The following is a 25938-nucleotide window of genomic DNA, read 5'->3' as shown; positions in this document are numbered from 1 at the left end:
TTAATTTAAAAGACAAGAATGAAAGAATAGCAACACTGGCACTTAATCGTCACAGTGTTAGCACTTAACAGGTTCGAATGAGGGTGCGGTACCGGTGTTCCCCAATTCTGGTATTCTACTACTATGTAACTTCTTCAAAGTCAAAACAGCATTAGCATTCCAGCACTGCGGTGGATAAATTTATAAATGTTCAAGTTGTCACGATTTGAGCTCTCTAACTTTTTTTTCTTTTTTGTATATGCTATATTTTGATTCAGTATTATATATATGATAATTACAAATAATCCTAGTAAGACATATCAGAGTAAAAATGATTGTAAAAATACGTGTTATTTATTGTGGTGCATGAGGGTATGAATCCAGATACAGTAGTCTCAAAATTCAAATAGAACAAGAATTCGGGACTGATGTTGAAATTTTTGGAGAATCTGCTCCAGGAATTTCAGGATGTTTTGAAGTCAACGTCAATGATAAAGTAATCCACTCGAAAAAGAATGGTGATGGATATGTTGATGATGACAACAAGCTCAACAAGATTCTTGATGCAATTGATTGCGAGAGGAAAAAATAAATTTTGGTTTATCGTTTATTCCCGTAACAAGAAATTTGATAAACTTCATGGACAATATTTAGTGCAACTATTAATATTTAAACATAAGCATCTGTTGATTGACATGATTCTTCAAACTTTTGATTCATCTGCTTTGTTTGCTGTTCTCAATTTCTACTTGTTTCACAGTTTTACAGGTTATGTGTAACATATTCCTGTCAATGCATTTTGGTGGCCAACTTGGATTTTGTTTACTGATTTCATATACAGTGTATTTAGATCAGAACAATGTAATAGAATATTGAATCAGATTCTTACTTTCTTCATGACAGTTACCATGGAAACATGTTTTGCATGCAGTGGTAGCTCGAACTTAATGAAATTTTGAATTAGAATCGTGTTCATTTGCTTATGTCTGTGATATATCATTTTTATTTTTATACAGTACTGATTGTACCTCTTTTGCTCCTGCGTAATAGGGGGGATGTCAGTCTATATTGCTTGGGTAGTTTTATTTATTAAATGTGTATGGTTGCTTGGCTGACATATTATTGCAAGAATGGAACCTTACATCTTGTGTAGAATGCAGTCTAGTGATTATCATAGATGTAAAATATTCGGACCTATTCATATAGATTTGATAATCTCAAATCCACAAATACATTATTGGAGGTTTTGGACATATGGAGCTTTTCTCCAATCCACCAGATCAGTGTTGTGTAACACACTAAAATTGTTCCGTACACTGACGTGTATGTATACTATGCGTCCATAAAAGTTTATAGTACCGGACTCTTGACACATAATGAAGCGAAAACTCATGATAAATATTTGGAAAGTTTTATATATTGAGCATTTTATATTACCTGAATCACGAAGCTTCTTCTTCTTTGATGAAAAAGCGACATTGCAAAATAGTGAAAAACAAAACGAAGAGAAACATCATAAGTTTTTGTTCTAGCAGGCCAGCGACGAATTAAAAATGCTTTTTAAGACATTGTAAATCGCAAAATTGACGGCACACATTATGTTGGGTTGCCTTTGAAAATTGTACCCTTTATCGGGAAATAAGAATCGAAACAAGATATAATCGGACACATTGCCAAACATTTGTAGGACCGCGGCATTTTAGATTAGCAATGCTTTTATTTTCAGTCAACGGAACAGCAGGTTACATCGTACACAATTAAAATAATTCAGAAAGACTTTTTAAATATGCGTGTATCAGCCATGGATTGAATACTTTGCGCATTGTACTCTTCGAGACACGCGTATTTTATGTCCGCAGATAGCCGTAGATTTTTAGAGGAGTGGTGCTTTTATTTTATCGTAAGTCGATGCAAAGGCGAGTTACGATGAACACAATTAAAATAAGATGGCAAGATATTTTAAATGCTCGTATAGGCCATAGTTCGAATATTCTACGCAACAAAAAAATCATTATCCGCTTAAAAAGTTTATTTTAAGGAGTGGTGCCTGTTTCAGTAGTCGTTGCATGGGAATTTTCGATTCCAATAATTCGGATAAGTGAGTTTGAGATATATGTGGGCGTGGCTCGTATTGCTTATGTTCAAGTGTGGATAATGCGTGATGTATTACGGTATTTATTTTAGCCGACGATTTATTATTTTAAATAATACAATTATTACAATTATTTTAATAATACAATTATAGATTCCAAAAAATATCCATCATTTTTACGATGAATGGGAGGTGGATATATTTTTACCACCATGAAAACAGCATGCGTGTGTCTCATTAGTGGGGCGATTTTAGCGACGGCAAAGCGGAAAGATATTTCACATCTCGTCACGTAATCTTCCGCGCTAACTACCCACTGGTCAGCACAGTACGGACAGAAAAAGCTCGCGATTCAAATCATACAGCAATCCTATTTTACGAGACTATCGTTTGTTTCAACCTATCCTTTCGAATCAACATTTTTGACATAAACTCAGGATAGTAGATTCACATATTTATCCCGTGGGAGAAGATAGCCGATAGGACGGCTTAACCATATGACAAACCACGGCTTCTCGCCGGTTACCATTCGATGTCGGGTATGGGATTAGTTAGGTTAGTTATTTGTTTTCGGAAGTCTGGACTTGATGGCGAATGAAGCCTTAACCAACCAGCGGTTACGTGAACCACCCTACGGCGGCGAGGAGTTCAGCAATCCTTTCGCACATAACTATCCCCGCATGTGAATCTAACCTGCGAACCTAACGCTCAACACGATGAGCCATAGCGCCGCGACTCACTCCACCAGGAACAAACATGGAACACCACTCACTGATGAAAATCTGCAAGACTCGCTCAGATTTACAGTGTCCAGTTTCACGTCAGAGTATAATACTCTGCAACATTTTATAGTACAACTGTTAAGTCCATTTTATCTTAGACTTGTGCAGAGTGTTGAAAATCAATTTAAAAACACTCAGTTTTGAAATACAAGTGTTATTGATAGAAGTATATTTGCAACGTTGTGATAATCGTTTGATTTCTTGAGAATCCTAAAGTTTATTAGTGTCTATACTTCACTAAATACCAGTAAATATATCAATAATTGAAGCTTAATCGAGCAACTGACTTTTTTATAAGTGTACATTGAACTGGTAGCCCGCAGCTTAATCTGTACCCAAAAAGTAGCCCTCGGCTTCGAAAAGGTTGGTGACCCCTGACATAGATCATCCATTACTCTCAATTTGAATTTTGGATAGTGTAGGCCCTGATATTCAATATCAGCTGCTGTGCAATCTTTTATAGGCATGGAAACCGTCAGAGAAGACATTGCTACCTTGTTCTTAACTGTGTCCCTTTTGATTGGGAGGTTACACCGTTCTATGAGACGAGGGTGTATGGAACTCTGACTACTGCAACTATCAAAAAGTGCGCGTACTTCGTGTCCTTCAATATGAATCACAGACGACGACCCTCTCAATGATTTTGGGGTATTGTCAAAAGCCATCCCTAATATATACGAGTTAGAACATGCTGTGACTTCGTCAGGTTTTTGTGGGTTGAAAACGGTTCCTCTGCAGACTTTCATGAAATGTCCTTTTTATGACACTTGAAACAAATCACATTTTGGAATGGACATTTTGAAGGAGGATGTTTCTTTCCGCCACAGAAAAAGCACGCGGGATTTGCAGTAGCAGATATTTTCTCGATATCACACGATGTCTCATCGTTTTGAGTTTCACTGTTTTGAGCAGCCGTAACCACAGTAGAAGAATCGGAAACTCGATAAGCTTCAGCATTCTTAATTGCTACTTCTAAGCTCCTTGCTTGATTGTATGTCGTATTAAGATCAAGGTGTTTGTTTTCCAACAAACGCTGTCGTATCCATGTGGAGTTTAACCCCCGGATAAAAGCGTCTCGGACATAAGCATCTCGGTTTTGAACAGCAGATACAGCTTTGAAGTTACAATGTTTGCTTAACGATTTTAATGCTTGCATGTATTCGTCTACATTTCCAGATGCTTGTTGGTTCCTGGTTGCCAGAACATGCCGAGAATAAACTTCATTGAGAGGTTTGACAAACATTGTTTTCAGTATCTCAATCGCAGTATCGTACGATTCTGCCTCCTCAATATATTGGAATATACGAGGAGATAGGAAATTCACCAGTACACCTAGTTTATCAAGGCCTTCAGACGGCAAGGCGTTTAAAAAATCATCGAAAGTCTTCTTCCAGTGCAGCCACTCACAGGATGCTTCACTAGAGTTAGGATCTATCTCTAGTCTCTCTGGTATCAGAACCTTGTCCATGCTTGTACCAGAATACTCTTGTGAAATAATTTAAGTTGAATAAATTGTAATGAATGAGAAATATAGTACCTTGATATAAGGCTTTATTCAACTTAAATTTAAAGCACTCTTATAATTCATAGGTTCTCAAAGTGCTCCGTACGGAGCCCCAGGGCTCCGCGAGAGAAACCCAGGGGCTCCGCGAGCTATTCGATTACTCTTCAAAATACTGACTCAAAATTTTGTAACTGTTCAAAGAAGCAATAACAGCTTTGATAACATCTGACAACAATATAGCCTCGAAATATTGTAAAGGGCCGGAATTAAAAAATGACATTATTTATGAGCAGTAGCGCAGCCAGGATTCTTAAGAGGGAGATGGTTCAAAATTGGAATCGGAAATTTCCGCGCAACATTTTTCGCGATTAAAAAAACGGATAACGAGATTTCTGTTGCGTAAAATATTCAATCCAAGACCGATGGAGCATTTGACGTGTCTCGTCGGTATAATGTAGTTGTGCTCATCGTTACTCACGTTTGATTCGAGATTACTATTAGGATTACTAAAATGAAAGAATACTATTCTAAAATAACATAAAATATGTGATAAACTGCCAACTATAAATAAATTGGTGTCGTATTTTTGCGATCTTGGTATTTGTCAAACTTGATTTGTTTTCTTTCGCACTTGAGATTATTTTTAAGCAAGATATCGCTGTTTAAAAAATCACAATGTCTGGGGAAAATACGAACAATTGAAAATTATTTTATTGCATTCAGCTCCGTCGGTAGTTTCAGAATGAAAAAAGGTACATCGCGGATCGCGCGCACCATTGATTGCGTGCGGCTGCGTCGGTAGTTTCAGAATGAAAAAAAAAGGTAAATCGCGCGCACAATTGACTGTTTCGATTTCGCAGCTACTACGATGAAAACCTAACATAACACCAAATTTTGTGATTTACAATGTTTATAGAAGCGTTTTCAATCTGAGGTGAGTCTGCTGAAACCAAAGTGTGATCTTCCATTTTAAGTTTCAGTTTAAATATGTTAGAATGCCGCTTTTCAATCAAGAAATTTGAGTTGTGGATTTACCTTTTTATTGATTATTATTTTTAGCATTTCGTCGCCGATGACTATAATATGGTAACATGTTTTTCACATTGAACTCATAATTCCCCACGAGAACAAAAAAGCAATTAACGTCGTCATTGTGTAACAATACATGTCTATGCCGAGGGAAATTTTTGATTTAGGGAGAATAAACAGCGGCGTAAAGATGTTTAAAACACGCCATGCTGACGGAAAAAATCGGCGATTGTAACAAAATGAAATAGCGCACGTTACTAACGGCCTTTTAATTAAGTCTTCCAAAAATGTCAAAAAAGAAAAGATTCGATCCCTAATTTATTAATATGTTCGTCAAGTGTCAAATTTACAGCTTTAGTATAAAATTTAGATTTATTTATGACTTGTGTTAACCCTATTAAAAAAGGTTCAGCATTTAGAATAAATAAAGTACTTTTAACTTGCTCGGGAAAATAATCTGAAAGTAACAATTTTAAAATTTATTTTGGGGCTCCGCGAATAATATTCAACCTTTCAAGGGCTCCGCAACACCAAAAGTTTGAGAACCCCTGTATATAATGAATCTAAAGTAAAATATAACACAAGTAAATGTTATTAAAAAAGAAAACAAATACGTAGCGAATTGGTGATGCTAACAGTAAGGTTCTCAATAGTTAAATGAATAAAGTTGAAAGAATTAACACACTACATCTACAGCACAGCAATGATTGGTTATGATAATATTTAACACATTGTGCGGATATGTACTAGTTTTGATTATCATCAACAGACCTAAACGAATTTCAAATAATACTGCTCTCAAAAGAAGGTTGTTTAAAATATTATATATATATAAGTATCCTATATTCTTCCAAACCATATAGTAAGGTGTTGATGAAAGACGGACATATTGAGTAATAGCACATGGTTATAATTAATCGATACAGTCATTCATCACACCCATTTTCCCATTTATTACTAATGATGAATTAGAATGCCAATAACTTCCACACTGTCGATGATATTGATCAAAAGCTGTTTACAATTTAGCAAATAAAAGGCATGCAGTTCAGACTGTTATCATATTCAGATTTTTTTACTTTGAGCTGGACATGATATTCGTTGTGAGAATAAGTAATACTATATGTGGTATTATATGAATGATTTAAAATAAGATGGAAAATATTTCAAAATCTCGTATAGGCCATAGTTCGAATATTCTACGCAACAAAAAAATCATAATCCGCTTGAAAAGTTTATTTTAAGGAGTGGTGCCTGTTTTAGTAGCCGTTGCATGGGAATTTTCGATTCGAATAATTCGGATAAGTGAGTTTGAGATATATGTGGGCGTGGCTCGTATTGCTTATGTTCAAGTGCGGATAATGCGTGATGTATTACGGTATTTATTTTAGCCGATGATTTCTTATTTTCAATTCGATATTTACGCCAGAAATTTCTATCCATAAAAACTATATATAGTCTTAATTTCAGCAGGCACAAGTGGGCCGGATGAAACACTTCAGTGGGCCGGATCCGGCCCGCGGGCCGTAATTTGCCTATCCCTGGGTTAAATAAGATAAAAATATCGTAAGTTTAACTTGACCTATTATTACATGATAGTTCCCATGTATTAGAAGTTCAAATATTCGATAATATGTTCGTCTGCACTGGAGAGTGTTTAATAGGCACTGGAGAGAGTTTAATAGGCCCTATTAAACACTCTCCAGTGCAGACGAATTATATCATATTTAAATCAAATATTAAATAGGGGATTGGGTGAATGTATTATATCTGAATAACGCATCCATCCATAATGTTTAACACATTGTACGGATATGTACTAGTTTTGATTATCATCAACAGACCTAAACGAATTTCAACTAATACTGCTCTCAAAAGAAGGTTGGTTAAAAATATTATATATATATAAATATCATATATTCTTCCAAGCTTATGTTAATAGTTAGTTAGAACGATTGATTTGTTAGCTTTTCTATTTTCACTCATGTTCAAGTATAGGTTGAATACTCCCGACGAATGAGTTAGTTTATTAGATATTCAGAATGAATAGTAGTTATCGTAGATGAAACCTTCCTTTGGCAATGTTAAGGTTACGCATAAATTGTGGACTCTTGATCGCAGTTCGTATAGTAAAGTCTTGATGCAAGACGGACATATTGAATAATAGCACATGGGTATAATTAATCGATACAGTCATTCATCACATCTATTTTCCCACCTATTACTAATGATGAATTAGAATGCCAATAACTTCTACACTGTCGATGATATTGATCAAAAGTTGTACACAATTTGACAAATTCAATGCCTGGAGTTCAAACTGTTATCATATTAAGATTTTTTACTTTGAGCTAGACATGATATTTGTTGTGAGAATATGTAATACTATATGTGGTATTATATGAATGATTTAAATTTTCTACTGTGAAATTCAATTTTTCGGGTCTTCAGAGAGGAATAATTTTGAAACTGGTTCCAGTTTAAGGTTTTTTTAAAAGTTTTTTTTGCCTCGCGATTGAATTTTTCAGGAAAAGTAGAAAACGAACAGTTTATGATAACGAACATACTGTACTGAAGTACCTTCGTCTATGTGGCTTTAGTAAAGTAGTCTGCAATTTAATTTTAAGCTTGTTTATCTTCGCTTAATTTAAAAGACAAGAATGAAAGAATAGCAACACTGGCACTTAATCGTCACAGTGTTAGCACTTAACAGGTTCGAATGAGGGTGCGGTACCGGTGTTCCCCAATTCTGGTATTCTACTACTATGTAACTTCTTCAAAGTCAAAACAGCATTAGCATTCCAGCACTGCGGTGAATAAATTTATAAATGTTCAATTGTATCCTAAAGTTGTCACGATTTGAGCTCTCGTCTAACTTTTTTTTCTTTTTTGTATATGTTATATTTTGATTCAGTATTATATCTATTATAATTACAAATAACCCTAGTAAGACATATCAGAGTAAAAATGACTGTAAAAATACATGTTATTTATTGTGGTGCATGAGGGTATGAATCCAGATACAGTAGTCTCAAAATTCAAATAGAACAAGAATTTGGGACTGATGTTGAAATTTTTGGAGAATCTGCTCCAGGAATTTCAGGATGTTTTGAAGTCAACGTCAATGATAAAGTAATCCACTCGAAAAAGAATGGTGATGGATATGTTGATGATGACAACAAGCTCAACAAGATTCTTGATGCAATCGATTGCGAGAGGAAAAAATAAATTTTGGTTTATCGTTTATTCCCGTAACAAGAAATTTGATAAATTTCATGGACAATATTTAGCGCAACTATTAATATTTAAACATAAGCATCTGTTGATTGACATGATTCTTCAAACTTTTGATTTATCTGCTTTTTGTGCTGTTATCAAATTTCTACTTGTTTTACAGTTCAACAGGTTATTTGTAACATATTCCTGGCAATGCATTTTTGTGGCAGACTTGGCTTTTGCTTACTGATTTCATATGCTGTGTATCTAGATCTAGACTATATGTAATAGAATATTGGATCTGATTTTTACTTTCTTCATGACAGTTATCATGAAAACATGTCTTGCATGCAGTGGTAGCTCGAACCTAATGAAATTTTGAATTAGAATCGTGTTTATTTGCTTATGTCTGTGATATATCATTTTTATTATTATACACTATTGGTTTTACCTCTTTTGCTTCTGCGTAATAGGGGGGATGTCAGTCTATATTGCTTGGGTAGTTTTACTTATTAAATGTGTATGGTTGCTTTGCTGACATATTTTTGCAAGAATGGATTCTTGCATCTTGTGCAGGATGCAGTCTAGTGATTATCATAGTTGTAAAAATATTCTGATCTATTCATATAGATTTGGTATTCTCAAATCCACAAATACAATATCGGAGGTTTTGGACATATGGAGCTTTGCTCTGTTGTGTTACACACTAAAATTGTTCCGTACACTACTGTGTATGTATATTGTGCGTCCATTAAAGTTTATAGTACTGTAGTCTTGAAACATAATGCAGCAAAAACTCTTAAAAAACGAAAAGTCTTGCTGCACACTAATACAAATATATTTCTGTAACGTTTCGTCTGGCCAAGGTCAGACATACATAGTTCAACAATAACAAGAGAGGCAATTGCAAGTTTTATATAAGTTTATTTCGACTCCATAATCAGCATAACTGGCAATGAAATGATTGACAAAAACGTAAAGAATATAAAATGTACGTATTGCCAAGAAGAAGTGGTACGTGTTCACTTACCTAAAATTATTACACAGGCGCACACACACGACCACAGAGAAATTATTAAATAATAACAACGCGATAAACTCATGATAACGAGATAGCGATCGGAGACCGTCGACTTATCGATCTAGCGGAGTGTATCCTTCGCTCTGACTCAATAGCGACACCGCGTGTTCCATCACTAATTATTTACCGTAATAACTCGCTAATTGTACGATATAATTTATCCAAAATCAATAGGCTTCTGATCCGAGATATGATGAATGCACATGCAATTGTGGATTCAACCTCGCTTTCGTAAAATATCGACAGACAAACAAACAAACAGACAAATACCTATCAACATACTTACCGATCGAGGTCGATAAGTAATAAGTGGTCCCGAATGAGACGGGGACTTTTCAATAGTAATGTAAAATTGTACTGAACTTTACTAGTTTTTAATTTATTCAAATCTTTTTTTATGAGACGGATTGAAACGTGCGTACTAATCAAATATGATGTAAGGTGCGATTTCATGAGAAAATCATTGAGTCTTTTTTAAAAAATGTCCACGAAATACAGTCCACAAAAAAGTAAAACATGAATTTAGGTAACGGAAGAACCAATAATATATATATATGTATATATAGTATATATACGATGAAGCCCAGAGAACACCATAACTTAATTACTGCAACGAAGAGCAAACGACTGAATGTTGTCGAAAATGGTTTCCGACCGACAGAAACCAATCTACCTTCATTGTAACTTTCATGAAGTATTAATCAAGAACATCGGAAATTTATGACGACGTCACTATATAAAATTCGTAGTTTCTTTAACGCTCTCCCCAAAAAGTACGGATTTGTCCAAAAAGATTTGTTTTAAAACATGTTTTTTTGCCTGGTTTGTTCAAAATGGCGGTTGTACTTGTTTTTTGTATTAAATAGGTTAGAACAAGAAAAATTCAGGCAAAACTCCCCTTATCGTTTCTTATAGTCATTTAAATCCGGCAACCGGATTTTGTACAGCACTAACCCAGAGTAAATGTTTCATTATGTATTTAAGATTTATTTAAATCATACGATTCAGATTTTTATTCGTAAATATTGAAAATTCTTCAAGAAACCTTGCCAAGTATTATCCAAACAGCTCAAACTTTAGTATATAATTTACAATTTTCTCCAAACGCGATTCTTCGCTTGCTTAGAATTAGAACAAATTGGGCATTTTAATGCCACTGCTACCATTGCGAGTAAAATTTATAACACTGCATTTGGAGCGAGACAATGACTTTCGCATACTGCGGAACTTATTGTAGGATCCTTTGTCAGTTTAGACACGCGATATTCGCCAACAATGCTTAATTCTCGTTTGCTCTTTCTCGAATTACAAACGGGAAATGCGTGTTGCAAACTTTCAAGTCGTCAAATCGAAATTTCATACCCATTCTTTCTTCTTTTGACTACTTTCGCTAAATCATTGTGGAATTTTAGTAAAACTGACATTCGTCGACAGTGTATTGTTATAAATGTAGCATGGAATCAAAATATTCAAATATTTGGAACATCTCTTGACAAGAAAACGACAGAGCATAATGAAGAAGTTGATTTTGGTAATGTTTGTGCTTACGGCGATTATAGTGACTGAATGTGCAAAACCAAAGCGACCAAAAAATAAATTCTGTTTTAAGTACAGTTCTATCTGTGTTTATTCAGTGAGCTACATTTAAAAACCATCGCAATAAACCTCAATCTTGAATTTAGAAAATTCATTTGTACCTTTGAAATATCGAATTTAAATAATATCTTCAAAACGTATGAAACAAACTTTCGTCAGCAACAATATGCTTTAATTCTTTTCCTCACCTCATCGTTCCGAACAACCTTCCATCCACAAATTCCCTCATTGATTACTTGGATTTAATCTCCTAATCCTCCAAGTCTTCATTACTTTCTTACATCATTGTGGTTGTGCGGTTATTTGATTTTTTGCTGTTCTCTTTGCTATCGGGTCGTGTATTTCTGTTAATCGTAGCAATTTTTATAATATTTTTTAAAGCAGTATTTCTGTTTTACACCTACGTTCTCTAGAAAACTTGATAGATGACAACGTTCCTTTCGTTACCTGAAAATGACGGCAATAACTATTTCAGAGTGACTTGTTCCATGATAAAATTGTCAAGAAAAGCAACATGAATAGATTAATTCCTATATGACAGTGGTCTCATGAAAAAGTTGAGACTCTGAAACGTAGCAGGATGTGGAGAATTTAAGTATGTTACTTGACCGTTTGATGGTTTGAATACTCCCGACGAATGACTTGTTTTTAGTAGTTATTCAGAATGAATAGTAGTTATCGTAGATAAAACCGTCCTTTGCCCATGTCAAGGTTACGCATAAATTGTAGACTGTACCGCGTAGACTCCGTGAGCTCTTGGTCACAGTTCGTAGAAAAGTGTTGATGCAAGACGGACATATTAGAAAATAGCATATACGTATAAATTAATCGATACAATTATCCATCACACCCTTTTTCTCAACATATTACAAATGATGAATTAGAGTGCCAATAACTTCCACACTGTCGATGTTATTGATCGAAAACTGTACATAATTTAACAAATTCAATACATAGAACTTTGAGTTTTAAACCTTTGCCATAATCAGATTTGTCTACTTAGAGCTCAGGTAGGGTTTCACTTTGAAATATTATATGATATTCATTGTAAGAATAAGTAATACTTTAGGTGGATTTAGAATAGATGATTGTTTCAAATGGTCTATTATGAAATTGATGACTTCGGATCGTGTTTTTGTTTTATTTTTAACATTTTAGGCATGTATTTCAAATTTTAACTTCAGATATGTTTAAGACCTCACCCTTCATGAGAACATTGTGTGAACTGAGTCCATATGTCAGTTATGAAACCCCAAAATAAAACTACAATCCAGAAAGTAGACCTAGTCGTCTGAAGAATTTCTTCGGGATACAGCGCGCTTGTATTTTGCAATTAAATTTTCTGGCGAAAAGTAGAGGAAAATGATATTTCAATTATGAAGCGTTTGATTGAATTCCATTAAATTGTTTTCTGTTCGAGGCTACTTATTTGTTGATACGTTGATAATCTATACTAATATACTATCAATTAAGAGAAGGAAAACAATGTTGCAATGTCGTTAATACCTTTGATTGGTGGAAGAAGTGCCACCATCATTTGCAACATTGCTTCAAAATCCGGCCTATTTCTATTTATTTGTTACATATCGACAGTGAAATGACCAAAACTGGCAGTTAATTTCGCCATATGACCTTTTGCCATTCTTTCACTTTTTATTCGTTCGAATAATTAGATCAATAATTACAAGTTTGTAATTACAAATGAAAATATATTGACAATTTGGGTTGCGATAATGACATATATACGTCATTTTAATTACTATTCTCTACGAAACCATAATTTTACACAATGATTCTCGAAAGGTTTCAAGATATTCCATAGATAAATATACTGAAAATGGTAAATTAATCTGGAACAATTAATTTTCAATTGGGTAAGTGTTCTATGAAATCCAAACCTATTTCAACAAACAGTATCGTTAATTTGTTTACCTTATGTTAGACCAGTGGTTCTCAACCTGTGGTACGCGGAAGATGATCAAGTCGTACGCGAGCAGCTTTAATTTATTGCAACAATTAACTTTTGAGTTGGCCAAAATATGCCGACAACGATTTATCTTCCATACTATATGTATTCGCTGAACGGCCTTTATGAATGTTTCCCCGGGCATCAATTTCCTTGTTTACTTCCGTATCCAGCAACAATCAGTAAACATTGCTTCGTTTTTGTAGTCTTGTGTGTTATTTGTCAGTTTTCAGTTGCGTTTAAAAAAAATATGAATTAAAAAAATTTAAATTTAAAATTGTTTGCAAAAGGAAAGTATAGGAAGAATTTCTCTTGGGTCAAGGGTCGGAGAAACGTCTTATGGGCCAGTCCAGTCTTTAGAGATCGACCCCGCCTGCTATGGTCCACGAACGAATCGAGATAGGCATGTTTTCGTCCGCCTTGCGAATTAGGTCACTAAGGAAAGGATGTAGTGCCACATTATAAAATACTCCCATAGCGCGTGTCTTGTGCCATTGTTCCCCGCGCCAAAAAGGGGGGCTTTTTCAGTGGTACGCGGCCAGAGTAAAAAACAGTAAAGTGGCACGCGGTTAGTAAAAGGTTGAGAACCACTGTGTTAGACAATATAATATATAAAATTGTATATTGCTAAGTTAATAATCAGCCATTATATTTAATAGGGATGCTTGATCAAACGTATCGACAGCAAATATTAAAATTATTGATATTCGAGAACAAGAAACTTACTTATGTTGCTAAAGGAGTGGACAGAGCAAGGATTTCTTTATGCATAGTCCTGAAAACCTAACCTGTTTTTTATGAAGCAACGCGAATATTATGCACTGATGAGATCATTCAAAAATCGATTGGAACAATATACCAAACGCTATGCCTAACTGTTTGATTTTTTCAAAGCTTGAACACTTTATCAGGCTCAAGTTCGTATAACATAACATCATATTAAAATACCTAGCCGACAGGAATAACTTGAACTCGTAAATTGCGCGAAACATAATTTTTAATGCGGATAATCACAGATTACCTCAAACTGTGAATACGTGATTTCTTTTCAATTTTTTACAATGCGAAATACGTGTTTGCGTATCTAATAATAGATATAAATACCTAATTGCCACTTCAAATTCCGGAAAAATCTGATTTGTAGCGAAACGAGGTATCTAATTTTGTAAAGAATATGCTTAATTGCGTATGCAATAAAACGGAGAAATAAATTGGGGAATGTCATAAACGATGTACAAAAAGACGATAAGGAGTGTCTGGCGTATATGTTTGGACGCAGATTAAGATTGAGTTGTTATGTATACTTTTAATTCAGGCACATCTATATATATATTATTTAGTGTGTAGGTCCTATCCTAAATACTTGCCGTTTCTACTATCTACTTGTTATTGTGTTTTCAAATATGAAGTTCCTGTTTAAAGCGGGATACTAACCCAGAAGAACTACGTTAACTTAACGTCGTTAAGCGTGGCTGGCATTGGTCCAAGTTTAGTAACAAAAGGACAATATTAGCTCAAACTACAATAATGGTAATCAATAACTGAGAAAGATTATAAATAGTTAGTCAATTATTATTAGAAACAGGTTATATATAATTAGATTCCTAAAAAAATTATTTAGTAAGAAAAGACAATATTAGCCCAAAGAACATTTATAGTAACCAGTGACTAACAAAAATTATAAATGATTAGTCAATTAATAGTAGAACAGCTTCTATATTATTGAATTCTATGAAATATCCCAGATATATTCTTGTTAACATATGATATGATTCATATTAAATATATTTCAAAATAGAAATACGAAGATATAATTGGAAAGGAAATAAAGAAACCTGATATCAAACTGCTTCAATTAAATACTGAATTCTATTAAACACACTAAAAAAGAAATAACAACGTCGACAATGACTTAAGCTGTCTGATTCGATTTTTCACGGGTAACGATTAAGTTGAAGTCAATTCTTAATCTGTTTCTTTTAAGTCCGGTATGTCATTACGATGCGGATTAGACGTAGGAGGGTGATCACCGCAAAAGTCTATTTTACTTGCATTTCACTGCAATTTGATTGTACAAATTTTCAAATTGTCCTCATTTTGAATCATAGCACAAATAATAAACTACAATTTGATGTGTTTAAGTTAAGTACTAAACTGACATAATTTTATATAAACCAGCAAACGAATTACGTTCATGACAAGATATACCAGATTTTTTTGTGGTATTTTTGCAAAGTGTTTAATTCTGCGGTTATATAAAACCAGATCTAATCAGACGATTTCGCCATACCAGCATCGTCAGTTTCCAGTTACAGTAGTTGAAAGAACTAATAGCTTAGTACGATACGTATTGACTATACCGAAAAGAAAAATGGATAAACTTTTTGCATTTTGCGTTTTGTTGATTGGATTTAACATAGAAGATACCACGGGAGCATCAATATCGAGTAAGCAAAAATTGAATTTGAAATTAGTTAAGCTATATTTTAAACGGTTCTGGTCCTTAGAATGGAAGACCAATGCGACATTTGAAATACAGTACGCTACGTAGCTTTTATTACACTTTGTGGATTCCATAAATGTAAACGATCTCAGATTCTGTTCTTATTCATCCCAGCATTCATAGAATGTAACAAATTAGTTGAGCAAATAGGTATAGGATTCCACCATGCAATGTATTTACGACGTCGTCAAGGAAATAATTCTAAATAAACAACAATGATGATGTCATAGTATAAAAGTTAACAGCATTATATTGTTCAATAACGTGAGCTAATATGCTCACATGATCCTTGAAGCTTGATTTTGACCAATAAAAATTTTTGTAGTTTTCTATGTTTCTCCCCAAATCGTATTGAGAAATATCTCATAGAAAATTGGAAAAAAAAATATAATGAAATAGAAAAAAAAAAAAATTTTTTACTCGTATAGTTCCATGTGAGCCGCCAATCATCGAAAACGGCATTGTGAAGACCGCAGTACCAGAGTCCGGAGTTTATAATGTTGGTAAAAGAATACGTATTAGATGTGACAGTGGATTTGATATGCATGGTAGCATTCCAACATGCCAAGCTGATGGTACATGGAAGATACTTCCAACCTGTGTTGAACGTAAGTCATAATGATTTTGTAACAAGCAGAATTTGTAGCTCAAATTTTATAAACTTTCCAGAGATATATCGAGAGAGAAATCTTCAATATTTATAATGCAGTGATATGATAATGCAATAATGTAGTGATATCAATAAAATTACTGTATTCGTCTAGAATTAAGATGGTGGATGACGCACCCTTAACACGAGTTGGTGCTTCTAGCACTCACTTAAAAGTACAAGATACTCACCTATGAGTAAAATCGTTTATTAATGGAAGATATGATTATTTCGTATATTGTTATGGACTTGAAAATATGCCTTTGTCTTGTAAAAAGCCATTTCCTTCTTTTCCATTTATTTAAAATTCAATATAATTATTTCCAAATTAACATTTATTGACTGTTTTAGGGGGTTCTACTAAAATAGTTGAAAGAAGTAATTCAAAGACGTGTCAGAATCCATTTGACTCCAAGAATGGGGCTTCTCCTTCGCCGAAAAAGGATTATTACAATCCCGGCGACGTTGTTACTCTGACATGTGACGATGGATTCGTACCATCAATAAACAACTTCACATACACGTGTGATAAACATGGACAATTTCCCGGAGATATTGCAACATGTATTCGTAAGTAATTTAAAACGAGTAGAAAAACTCAATTTCAACATTTATCTTCATTTCTTTTATTAAAGTAAACTTTTAAATCAGTAATAATCACCTGCTAATCATACAATTAGTATAAATTATTCCTTAATTATTCTTGTGGAATTTTATAATCTTGGGGAGGCAATGTAAAGACTTCTTAAAATTACAAAATGGCGTAATTTTTCACCTGGACGAAATGCCAGTTATCTTTATTTAAACCTTCAGCATTTTTATATAACTCCAACATATATAAATCCCATATATGATAAGAATGTTAAATGAATAACGTTGCCCGGTAAAATGTAAGATGGCACCGAACGCATTGCATACGTGCATATTGTTAATCATTTCATTATAATATTCGATTAAACTATTTTACAACTTATACAATTTCAATCTTATTAATCTCAAGCAAATTTACTAAACTTCCTTCTTCAAAAACAGAAAATGTGGTCTTAGTTTGTCTGAATGTATTTAAGTTTGAAATATCAATATCATTTGGTTTTGATGTAGATTATTAAAATATCGTTTTTTTTTCGGTTGCTCATGTGTTTCATTTGTTTTGTAGCGCTATCGTGTGGTCTCGCAAGTCCACCAGACCATTTGGTTATTGAGAATTACAAGCCAAAGTATATGTATAAAGAGGTAGTAAAATATTCATGCGAGTGGGGATACAAACTCCAATCTTCGTCAACTTCATCGAGATGCGAAAAAAATGGACGGATTTCTCCCAAACTTCCAAAATGTATAAGTAAGTGAAATTACACCATTTTAAACTTTTATTCATTTTGAACTTCAACGAATGATTATATCATTAAAGAGTAAAGAGTTTTTTCCAAGAGAATCGAATATTTAATGAACTCTGTCACGGTAGAGAATCTGTTATCATCTAATTGTTCATTTAACAATACCCTTTTATCATACCACAAAATAATATGTTAAGAATGATTCATATTGAAATCCTTAAATGCAGTTAAACATATTTACGAAACTTTGTAACACTTCCCAGTTGCTAATCCTTAATACCGACAACGATATCAATATAAATATCTAGGTGGCCGAACACTTACCGATAAAATATACTTCTAGAAATATACTGTAAGAAGCCAAAAGTAGGCGAAAGATTAAAGTTCTATCCTGTGGCTGATGTATACGAGCTTGCTGAGTTTGTTGCTTTCAAATGCGGGATTGGATATTTTATGAAAGATGATGTCGTTGTACTGAAATGCACCGAATCGGGAAAATTTTCTGGGCCATTTCCAACCTGTTCAGGATCAGGTAAATATTGTTAATAATTCAAATAATAAATGAATTCATGTCTAAATGCTTTTCTTTGTTCCTATATAAGTTACACTCTTTCGCTTCGACATATAACTAGGAACACTACCAGGCGGAGTAACGTGCGACTTTCCGAAAGCTCCGAAAAATGGAAGAATAGTAGAAAATGCCGGTATATATCACGAGGGGCAAACTATACATTATGAATGTAAGGATGGATTTGAGATTGAAGGAGCAAAGAGCTCTAAGTGTCAACCGGATGGGACGTTTTTGCCGAAAGTACCTGAATGTAAAGGTTGGTAAAATATTCACAATATCACTTATGAAGCGGGAACAATTGAACACACGATGATTTGTTTGGTGACGCAAAAAAAAGCATATCAAATAAGAAAGTCAGAATTGTGTAATTCTGATGTACTGCTGAGTGTGCATTTTAGTGGGCATTGGCTAGGATGAAGTTGCTGCACAAGATCCAATTTTTGCTCAATTACTTGACTTCTACATTTGATATAGTCACGGATTTGGAACATATCGTATGCTTACAAATCTTTAAAATATGTCTATAAATCAATAAAATATATATATATTTTTGCATGTAAAACAATCATAGAACAGACGTACTTAAATATCTGTTGAATCATCCACTTATGAAGCCAATAATTACATGACTAATTTATTGTAATAAAATGAAATTATCAATACTGATTCAATTAATTACCCTTTTGCTTACAAAAGTTCGTAGAAATACCTGTATATTTATTGATTTCGAAATAGGTGAATTATTTTCTTTTGTGCTTAGGTATCAAATGCTCTCCGCCTCCAGATGTTATGAATGGCTATTACAAAATGGAAGATTCTGAACATAAATATCAATCTGAAGTTGAATATTTGTGTAATGACGGATATCAGGTCGACGGGAATAAGTTTCTTACATGTGGAAAAAGCGGAGAATACACCCCATCGCCCCCTCGCTGTGAAAGTATGATTTGACTGTTTTATTTTTCATTTGTTTAGAGAATATTCAATGCATAGCCTCTGCTGATTGAAGTGGTGCTACTAACTTAGTAGTGAAGCGGGAAAATTTTCACGCTTGTCTTTTTTTGTCAATAAACACTATCAGTTAGTTGAAATTGACTTGAATCATTCACAATTCTACGAAATTAAAACTAGAACTTTTTCTAAAATTAAAAAATTTAGTCTGAAAAGAGTGAGCTCATTACAAAGTTTAAAACGCCACCGACAATTATCTTCATAGTTATGTATATGAACTTTTTGTCGCATAGGAGTACTCTTCATAATTATTATTCATTGACGAATCAATTTTTACAATAATTTCTGAAAAACCACATTTTGAATATTTGGAACAAGTTTAGACCTGTATTCTGGTTATAATATAACACTATTTTTTATTCCATGCAGAAATAACTTCATGCTATCCCCCAATAATTCCTCGTAACGGCAAGATAGTTCCAGATACGTCCGAAAATCCTATCGGGAAGGAAATTATTTATCTATGTGAGGCCGGTTATGTGTTGGCTGGGGATGCGGAGGCAATTTGTTTAAAGAATGGACAATTTTATCCTGATGGACAAAAATGTGAAGGTAATCGAAAAAAGTCTTTTCATCATATTTTGATTAGGAAATTGGGCAATTACATAGAATACTTATACAACGAAGCAAATGTGTGTTAGAAGGAGAATAGGCTTTGGTTATGTTGATCTTATCTGATTTGAAATTACCTCATTCCAGTGCATTCCTGTGACCGACCTCACTTGTGGATGAAACAGTTTTATATATTTTTTTTTATCTCGCTGGCTGGAGAGGGGGGTGCAGAAATTACCTATTAAAGATAGAGCATTCAAATACAAATTGAAATTGTCTATTTCAGTCATGTGCAATATAACGAGTCAATCACGGTTCATTACAAGCCTTATACACAAGCTTTCAAAGCGGTGTAAGTGAGGCTTACAAAATTAGACTGTACATTGTAATGCAATAATGTGGGGAGTGCTTCCTTTGCAAGGAAGGGAAATGGTTATTTATTACATGCCAAATTTGCTTTGATGTAAGATTCACTTGAGTATCTATGTCTTTGTTACCTTGGAAAAACAACCTGCCTCAATCATACAATAATGAATAGTTATGAGTTATATAAGTATTCAAAAACGAAACCTTCTTAAAAATGATAGTTTTAAGTGACACTTGACATTTGGGAATATTGTATTTGTCGCAAAACGGAAGTATTTCTGACGCAAGACTGATAGTTTAATGAAATTAATATCAACATGTGACATCAAAATTATTTTTAAATTGTTTCCTGCCGTGTAAAGGCACTGTATTTTCTCTGAAAACTTATTGTTACATTAATTTTTCAAATTTGTAATTACAATCAATGAGATTATTAGCAAACATTCGTATTTAATTACATTATAATTTGGAATAATGAAGTTTCATTCCTGATTAACATTCATTTAGAATATGAGGTTGGATAGAACAAATCAAAATGTCATGTACATTTAACAAATATTTTGAAATTAATATTGCTGATCAAAGCGGCTTCATGTAGTGATGCAGAACAAAATATGTTTGAAACTCGACCATTTTGTTTCGATATTTATATTATTTATTTTCATTATATTAGAAAATAGGAATAAAAAATGGAGGAAAACACAGATTTAATATATTGTAAGCTCTGCTATTTGTACATTCTAATAAATGTAATTTTTTCAACTAATCTTGAATTCGCAGAAGTTAATGGTTGCAAAGGAACCAATATTGAACACAGTTATTGGGAATTTGAGCAAAGATGCAGCAAATTACTTAATTTTACATCCGGTAGAATTGTTGAAACAATCTTAGCAGAATTCATACAAAAAATCTTTCTTTAACTGACGTATATAGTGCTTTCGCTGGAATTAAACATGGGCGCATGAGCCAGCGGACTTTCCTTACTAATGTCATGTTTGTTGAGTCTTAGACTTTTTGAAAATAATCTTGGTTGACTACGAATTGATGTGGTTGATATTTTTTTTATATATATTTTCGACCTCTAAATCATTTTATTATATTTCTAGAAGAAAGTGTGTGTACTGATCCAATAATTGAGAACGGTTCTACGTTCCGGGGTAGAACAGTTGGAGATGTTGGAAAGATCATGTATGCTTGTGATAAAGGATTCGAGTTGGCCGGGCCAAAAACATCAACTTGCGTAAACGGAAAATATGAGCCAAGTCCACCCTTGTGCATCCCCGGTATGTTCATATTTTATAAAGGAGTTGATATATATATAATGATATAAAATATAAAGTAATGACGAAATTGAAAAGTTGGCATATTTTGATTGATACGAAATCGTTCACTATAACCCGATGAGCCATCCTGATAAAATAAATCGGCGCTCCCGTAGTATGTGAACCAAGATGGCGGACACCGGAACGTAGTACGTGTACCAGGTTAGAGGCAGGACATAATTTTATTCCAATTTTCCCTATTTTAGTTCTATTGCGAATTCGGGGACTAGCCAAGTAACTCCCGTGGTATTTGTTTCTGAAATTACGGCCTAACCCTAACCTGGTACACATACTACGTTCCGGTCTCCGCCATCTTGGTTCACATACTACATGTTTATTTACATTCATGTTTATTGACATTGTACTTCTTATTAGTCAAAAATGTCATTTAGATACATCTTTATTTTTCTGTCTCTCATTGAAACACCATTTTGTGTATCTTTGTTTTAAATTCAACAAGATTCGTAGCGCGATGTTAATTTGAAAAACGTTTCCTTGCTTTAATTTAGTTCGCAACATAAGGAGAAAAGGCCATATTTAACATATTGATATACATATTTGTTTTTGCAGTAATATGTATTATTCCATCACCGCTACCAGAGCACGTAGAACTTATAGCGGAAAAACCAGTTCTATTTGTTGGAGAGAGAATTCTATTTTTATGTCCGAAAGGTTACACGTTAAAGGGAAAACCAAGAGCAACATGTGAAGAGAACGGACTTTTTTCATCACTACCCGATAAATGTGAAGGTGAATTTGATATCTTTGCGAATGCGCTTCTTAGTCTTTGTGTAACATCCGAAAAAAGCATGTACATTTTTTTTTTCATTTCGGCAAAATTGCGGATGAAAATACCAATTATGTTTTGATATATATATATTATATCCCAGCACCGACTGGCCTGATTTTATGTTGATATATTTAGAATCTAATGTACGTAACCACTTTTATCAACTATATCAACAGATAGCATTGTTCTTGTACCCCGTGGTTGATACACAGGCTTGTCCATGGGACATATTTTTTTGTCCCATTCCCATCCCATAGCAATTATGCCCCATCTCATCCCATGGGATTTCCATTGGAAAGAAATTCAATAAAAATTGTTAAATTTAGGTTTAGCGTCTATTAAATAGGACTACATGTACGAATAGACATGCAAAACAACATAATTTACGGACTTTGTAAACTTTATATTCATAACTATACATGTGTCCTTCGGCCCCTTCACGAAGTATATTGTATAATATTAATGCTGAATATATTTTGCTCTTTATAACTAACTAGAGATCTATGCTTAAAGATATGGACACGAAATCCATAACAAATTGTTTCACCATCATTTTCCCGAAAATCATACGGTTTTAGCGTCCCACGTGTTCTATGGGCAATACAGATGTGTGCTATCTCATCCCATGGGACGTTTCCCATGGACAAGCCTTCTAATACAAAAAAATTTAAGATGTACACGAGTAGGCATCACAATAGCTTACTTTTAATTTACAAGCTGTTCGCACTGCTTAGATACGGAGCAGCCCCCCCCCCCCCCCCCCACCGACTCTGCCACAGCCTTTCAAATAAATTAGAGTAATGAATACCGGAGTGTACCTTAATAAAAATGGCCGTAATTCTTCTCTTCAAGACCCATTGTATTGAAAAATTAACTATTATCGTTATTGTTCTAGCTGATAAACCTTCATGCAAAGAACGATGCATCTTCGAAAAAGGAGCTGAATGCCAATGCGATTATTATTGTTCGTTTTATGGAAATTGTTGCGAAGATCATAAACAACATTGCGGTATGTATTACAACGATTAAGTTGAATTTTGAACTAAGTAGTCAACACTGAAACTAATTTATTACCAGATGAACACGACACGGAATAAAATTGAGTTATAAATTGAGTTATTGTGATTTACTTTTATTGTAATGCTACACTGTACCGTATTTCATGGACCAAAAATCGCGCTTTGGATCTTTTTTTCTCAAAAATCGATCGTTAACCTTATAAGTCGGTGGCCTAATGTATGGATCAAGTTCTGTTTCATGCTTTATCGACTACATGCACTAGTACCAGTACGTCGTATATACAGGTGCGTGTTATGTATGAACAAACCCCAATCTAACAGTTCATTGACGGTCCAGAAAATTCAGAAGACAGAAGGAAGATTTTCGTTTTGTGCAACATAGGTTTAGAATTTTTCAGTTTCAACCTTTATATATTGACCATGTCCATATCCAAGTATTTATATTAAGTCTAAACAAATAACATAAATGTGAGTGGAAACGTTTCATGGATTTTATATCCTCTGTAAAGCGATATATCCATTGCTAGCATATGGTGGTTGGGGCAATGTTAACCAAACAAAATAAAAAATTGAGACAAAATACCCTTTGTATATTTCAAGTTTATTGATGTTATTGTCACCACTATTAAGGAGAATCGAAATTTCGAAGAATTTTAAAATTTCCTACTGAAGAATGATTTGTTATATTTTTTAATTGACTTATTTTTTCTATTGCAGAAAGTTTTGAGTTGCGTTGACGAACTCTTCATACGAAAGAGATATCCTGATCAAAATCAATCTACTTCACATATTTTATTGAAATGATAATACATTTTTATGATTGAACTTGTGCTTTCTTGTTCATTTGTAAAACCTGGAAAACGGCATACAGCAGTAAAGTGAAAAAGTTGATTCATCCTTAAATTGTCTTGGCCTTCGCCCTTTTCGAGCTGTGTTTAAATGGGCTGGGTTTGTCTATCATCGTGACGTGGGTGGACGGCAGCATTAATGCCATCGTGCCAAGGACATTGACATGAGTCGTTTGAGCTAACCATTAAATTCACTCGGTCATTTATTCTTTATTCTTACAATTTCTAGTTAGATAGGCGGTCGAACAGTCGAACAACTCAGGATAAAAATTAGTTTCCAATTAGCATATAGTACATATTGTGACTTCTTCCTCTGTCGAGGAATTTATTTAAAGCTAAAGTACAATAGTTCATATATATATATTTATGTACATATATTAGTCTATAGGCCTATATTATAACATATGAATTGAAGACGAATCATAGAGATAAATATTAACACGTCGGATGCATCACATTGGCTTCTGAAAAGGCATTAAACGATATCTCCAATCAGAAAACGAACAAATAATAGACACAATATTAATGGCTATATCAATTGTATATGCTAGGCTATAAATTTCACCGGTTGGTCGAATAATAACTGAAGAAAGAACCGCCATTAGTATGTCACTGAACATACATATTATGGCCGTGACAAGAACTCGTCGAAGCAACGATTGCAGAGGCATTGCAGGGCGTTGTACATTGGCAATTTGCATCTTTTTCTCGTGATCACACAACGGATAAATGAATAATACAAGTAAGATTGATTGAAACGTCACTGTTGTCGAGGCTAGAACAATCCATTTTATGGTGTACCATTTGTTTGATTCACCAAATTCACATTTATATCGCTCTGTTGTACCGTAGTTTATACCCAAGATCACGAAAAATACACAGTTTAATATGATACTGATAATCAAGATAACCAAAGTCACCCAGCTCAGTGCTTTGATAACCGGTGAAGCCAAATATTTCATGAGTTTGTGAGCATACAACAGTCTTTGTCGTCTCCATAGCATTATATAGCAGCAAGCAAAACACATTGCTGCCAAAGCAATATTTAGAGTCATTGAAAAAACACAAGAAACTTCGATCCAGAAATCGAAAATAAGTCTTACAATGCTTGACACCGTGCAGAGTATAAGCAAGCCATCGATGAACTTTGAGCTTCCCCCCTTTCTTTCACTTCCGGGGCGTGAGTTTATATTTTTTTTCGTTGACCTTATTTGAACTTGATAAAAAATCATAGCAATTAATAAATAGACCGAAAATGCAAGAAAAATTGCGGTCATCGCGAAACAGAAAAGCCATTCTGCATAGTTTGCTGTCAACGGGCTATTGCTACTAGCCGTGTAGTTGTTATCTGCTTGTTGTAAGGTGACTAAGTCCTCTTGCAAATATCCATGCAATGTGGTTTCATCATAATCTGAAGCATTACCACTACCACTCATGTTATACAAACTCGTACACTAATATTGCGATAGTTCAGTGACAATCAATTATATCAATGTCCTTGGTAAAATTTCTCTTTATATTATTCCAATTTTTCTAATCCAAAGAAATGGTAAAAAATAGTCTTGTTATATAACACATTTATCTGATCAAATTACCCGAAAAGGGTTAACGCGGTCATAAAGTTAGAGATAATCGATTCCCTATAAACTGTGAACTTAGAGAAACCGTTTACATTTCTTTGAAGAACCGCGCGATTTAGTGGGTTTTCACCAGGTTTTACAATTGCCT

General features: G+C 34.0%; 3 protein-coding genes across 3 annotated transcripts; 1 reads left to right on the top strand and 2 right to left on the bottom strand.

Annotated features, from left to right (window-relative positions):
* Positions 1-3595: 3595 nt before the first annotated feature.
* On the bottom strand, positions 3596-4321 carry LOC144425198 (uncharacterized). The gene has a single exon (XM_078114680.1). It carries the CDS (start codon positions 4319-4321, stop codon positions 3596-3598), a length of 726 nt encoding a protein of 241 aa, XP_077970806.1.
* Positions 4322-15357: 11036 nt separating this feature from the next.
* On the top strand, positions 15358-24187 carry LOC120328897 (complement component receptor 1-like protein). The gene is made up of 12 exons (XM_078114482.1): positions 15358-15692; positions 16177-16356; positions 16749-16967; positions 17554-17736; positions 18075-18263; positions 18364-18558; positions 19063-19242; positions 19683-19865; positions 21338-21514; positions 22124-22303; positions 23239-23352; positions 24080-24187. The coding sequence occupies exons 1-12, from the start codon at positions 15440-15442 to the stop codon at positions 24097-24099; spliced, it is 2073 nt and encodes a 690-aa protein (XP_077970608.1). The 5' UTR covers positions 15358-15439; the 3' UTR covers positions 24100-24187.
* On the bottom strand, positions 24176-25737 carry LOC144425127 (uncharacterized). Its single transcript, XM_078114483.1, has one exon. The coding sequence runs from the start codon at positions 25644-25646 to the stop codon at positions 24663-24665; it is 984 nt and encodes a 327-aa protein (XP_077970609.1). The 5' UTR covers positions 25647-25737; the 3' UTR covers positions 24176-24662.
* Positions 25738-25938: the final 201 nt, after the last annotated feature.

The sequence above is a fragment of the Styela clava genome, chromosome 7, assembly GCF_964204865.1.
Source record: "Styela clava chromosome 7, kaStyClav1.hap1.2, whole genome shotgun sequence".
Lineage (NCBI taxonomy): Eukaryota > Metazoa > Chordata > Ascidiacea > Stolidobranchia > Styelidae > Styela > Styela clava.
The sequence above is the reverse complement of the archived record's forward strand: the minus strand, read 5'-3'. Positions and strand labels throughout refer to the sequence as shown.

What these genes read in the sequence shown, in the direction of transcription:
- LOC144425198 (XM_078114680.1), bottom strand. Translation starts at nt 4,321, where the DNA reads ATGGACAAGGTTCTGATACCAGAGAGACTAGAGATAGATCCTAACTCT.
- LOC120328897 (XM_078114482.1), top strand. Translation starts at nt 15,440, where the DNA reads ATGACAAGATATACCAGATTTTTTTGTGGTATTTTTGCAAAGTGTTTA. An exon ending in TCCAACCTGTTCAGGATCAG is followed by an intron (nt 18,264 to 18,363) that starts GTAAATATTGTT and finishes ACATATAACTAG; the next exon opens with GAACACTACCAGGCGGAGTA. An exon ending in ACTACCCGATAAATGTGAAG is followed by an intron (nt 22,304 to 23,238) that starts GTGAATTTGATA and finishes TTATTGTTCTAG; the next exon opens with CTGATAAACCTTCATGCAAA.
- LOC144425127 (XM_078114483.1), bottom strand. Translation starts at nt 25,646, where the DNA reads ATGAGTGGTAGTGGTAATGCTTCAGATTATGATGAAACCACATTGCAT.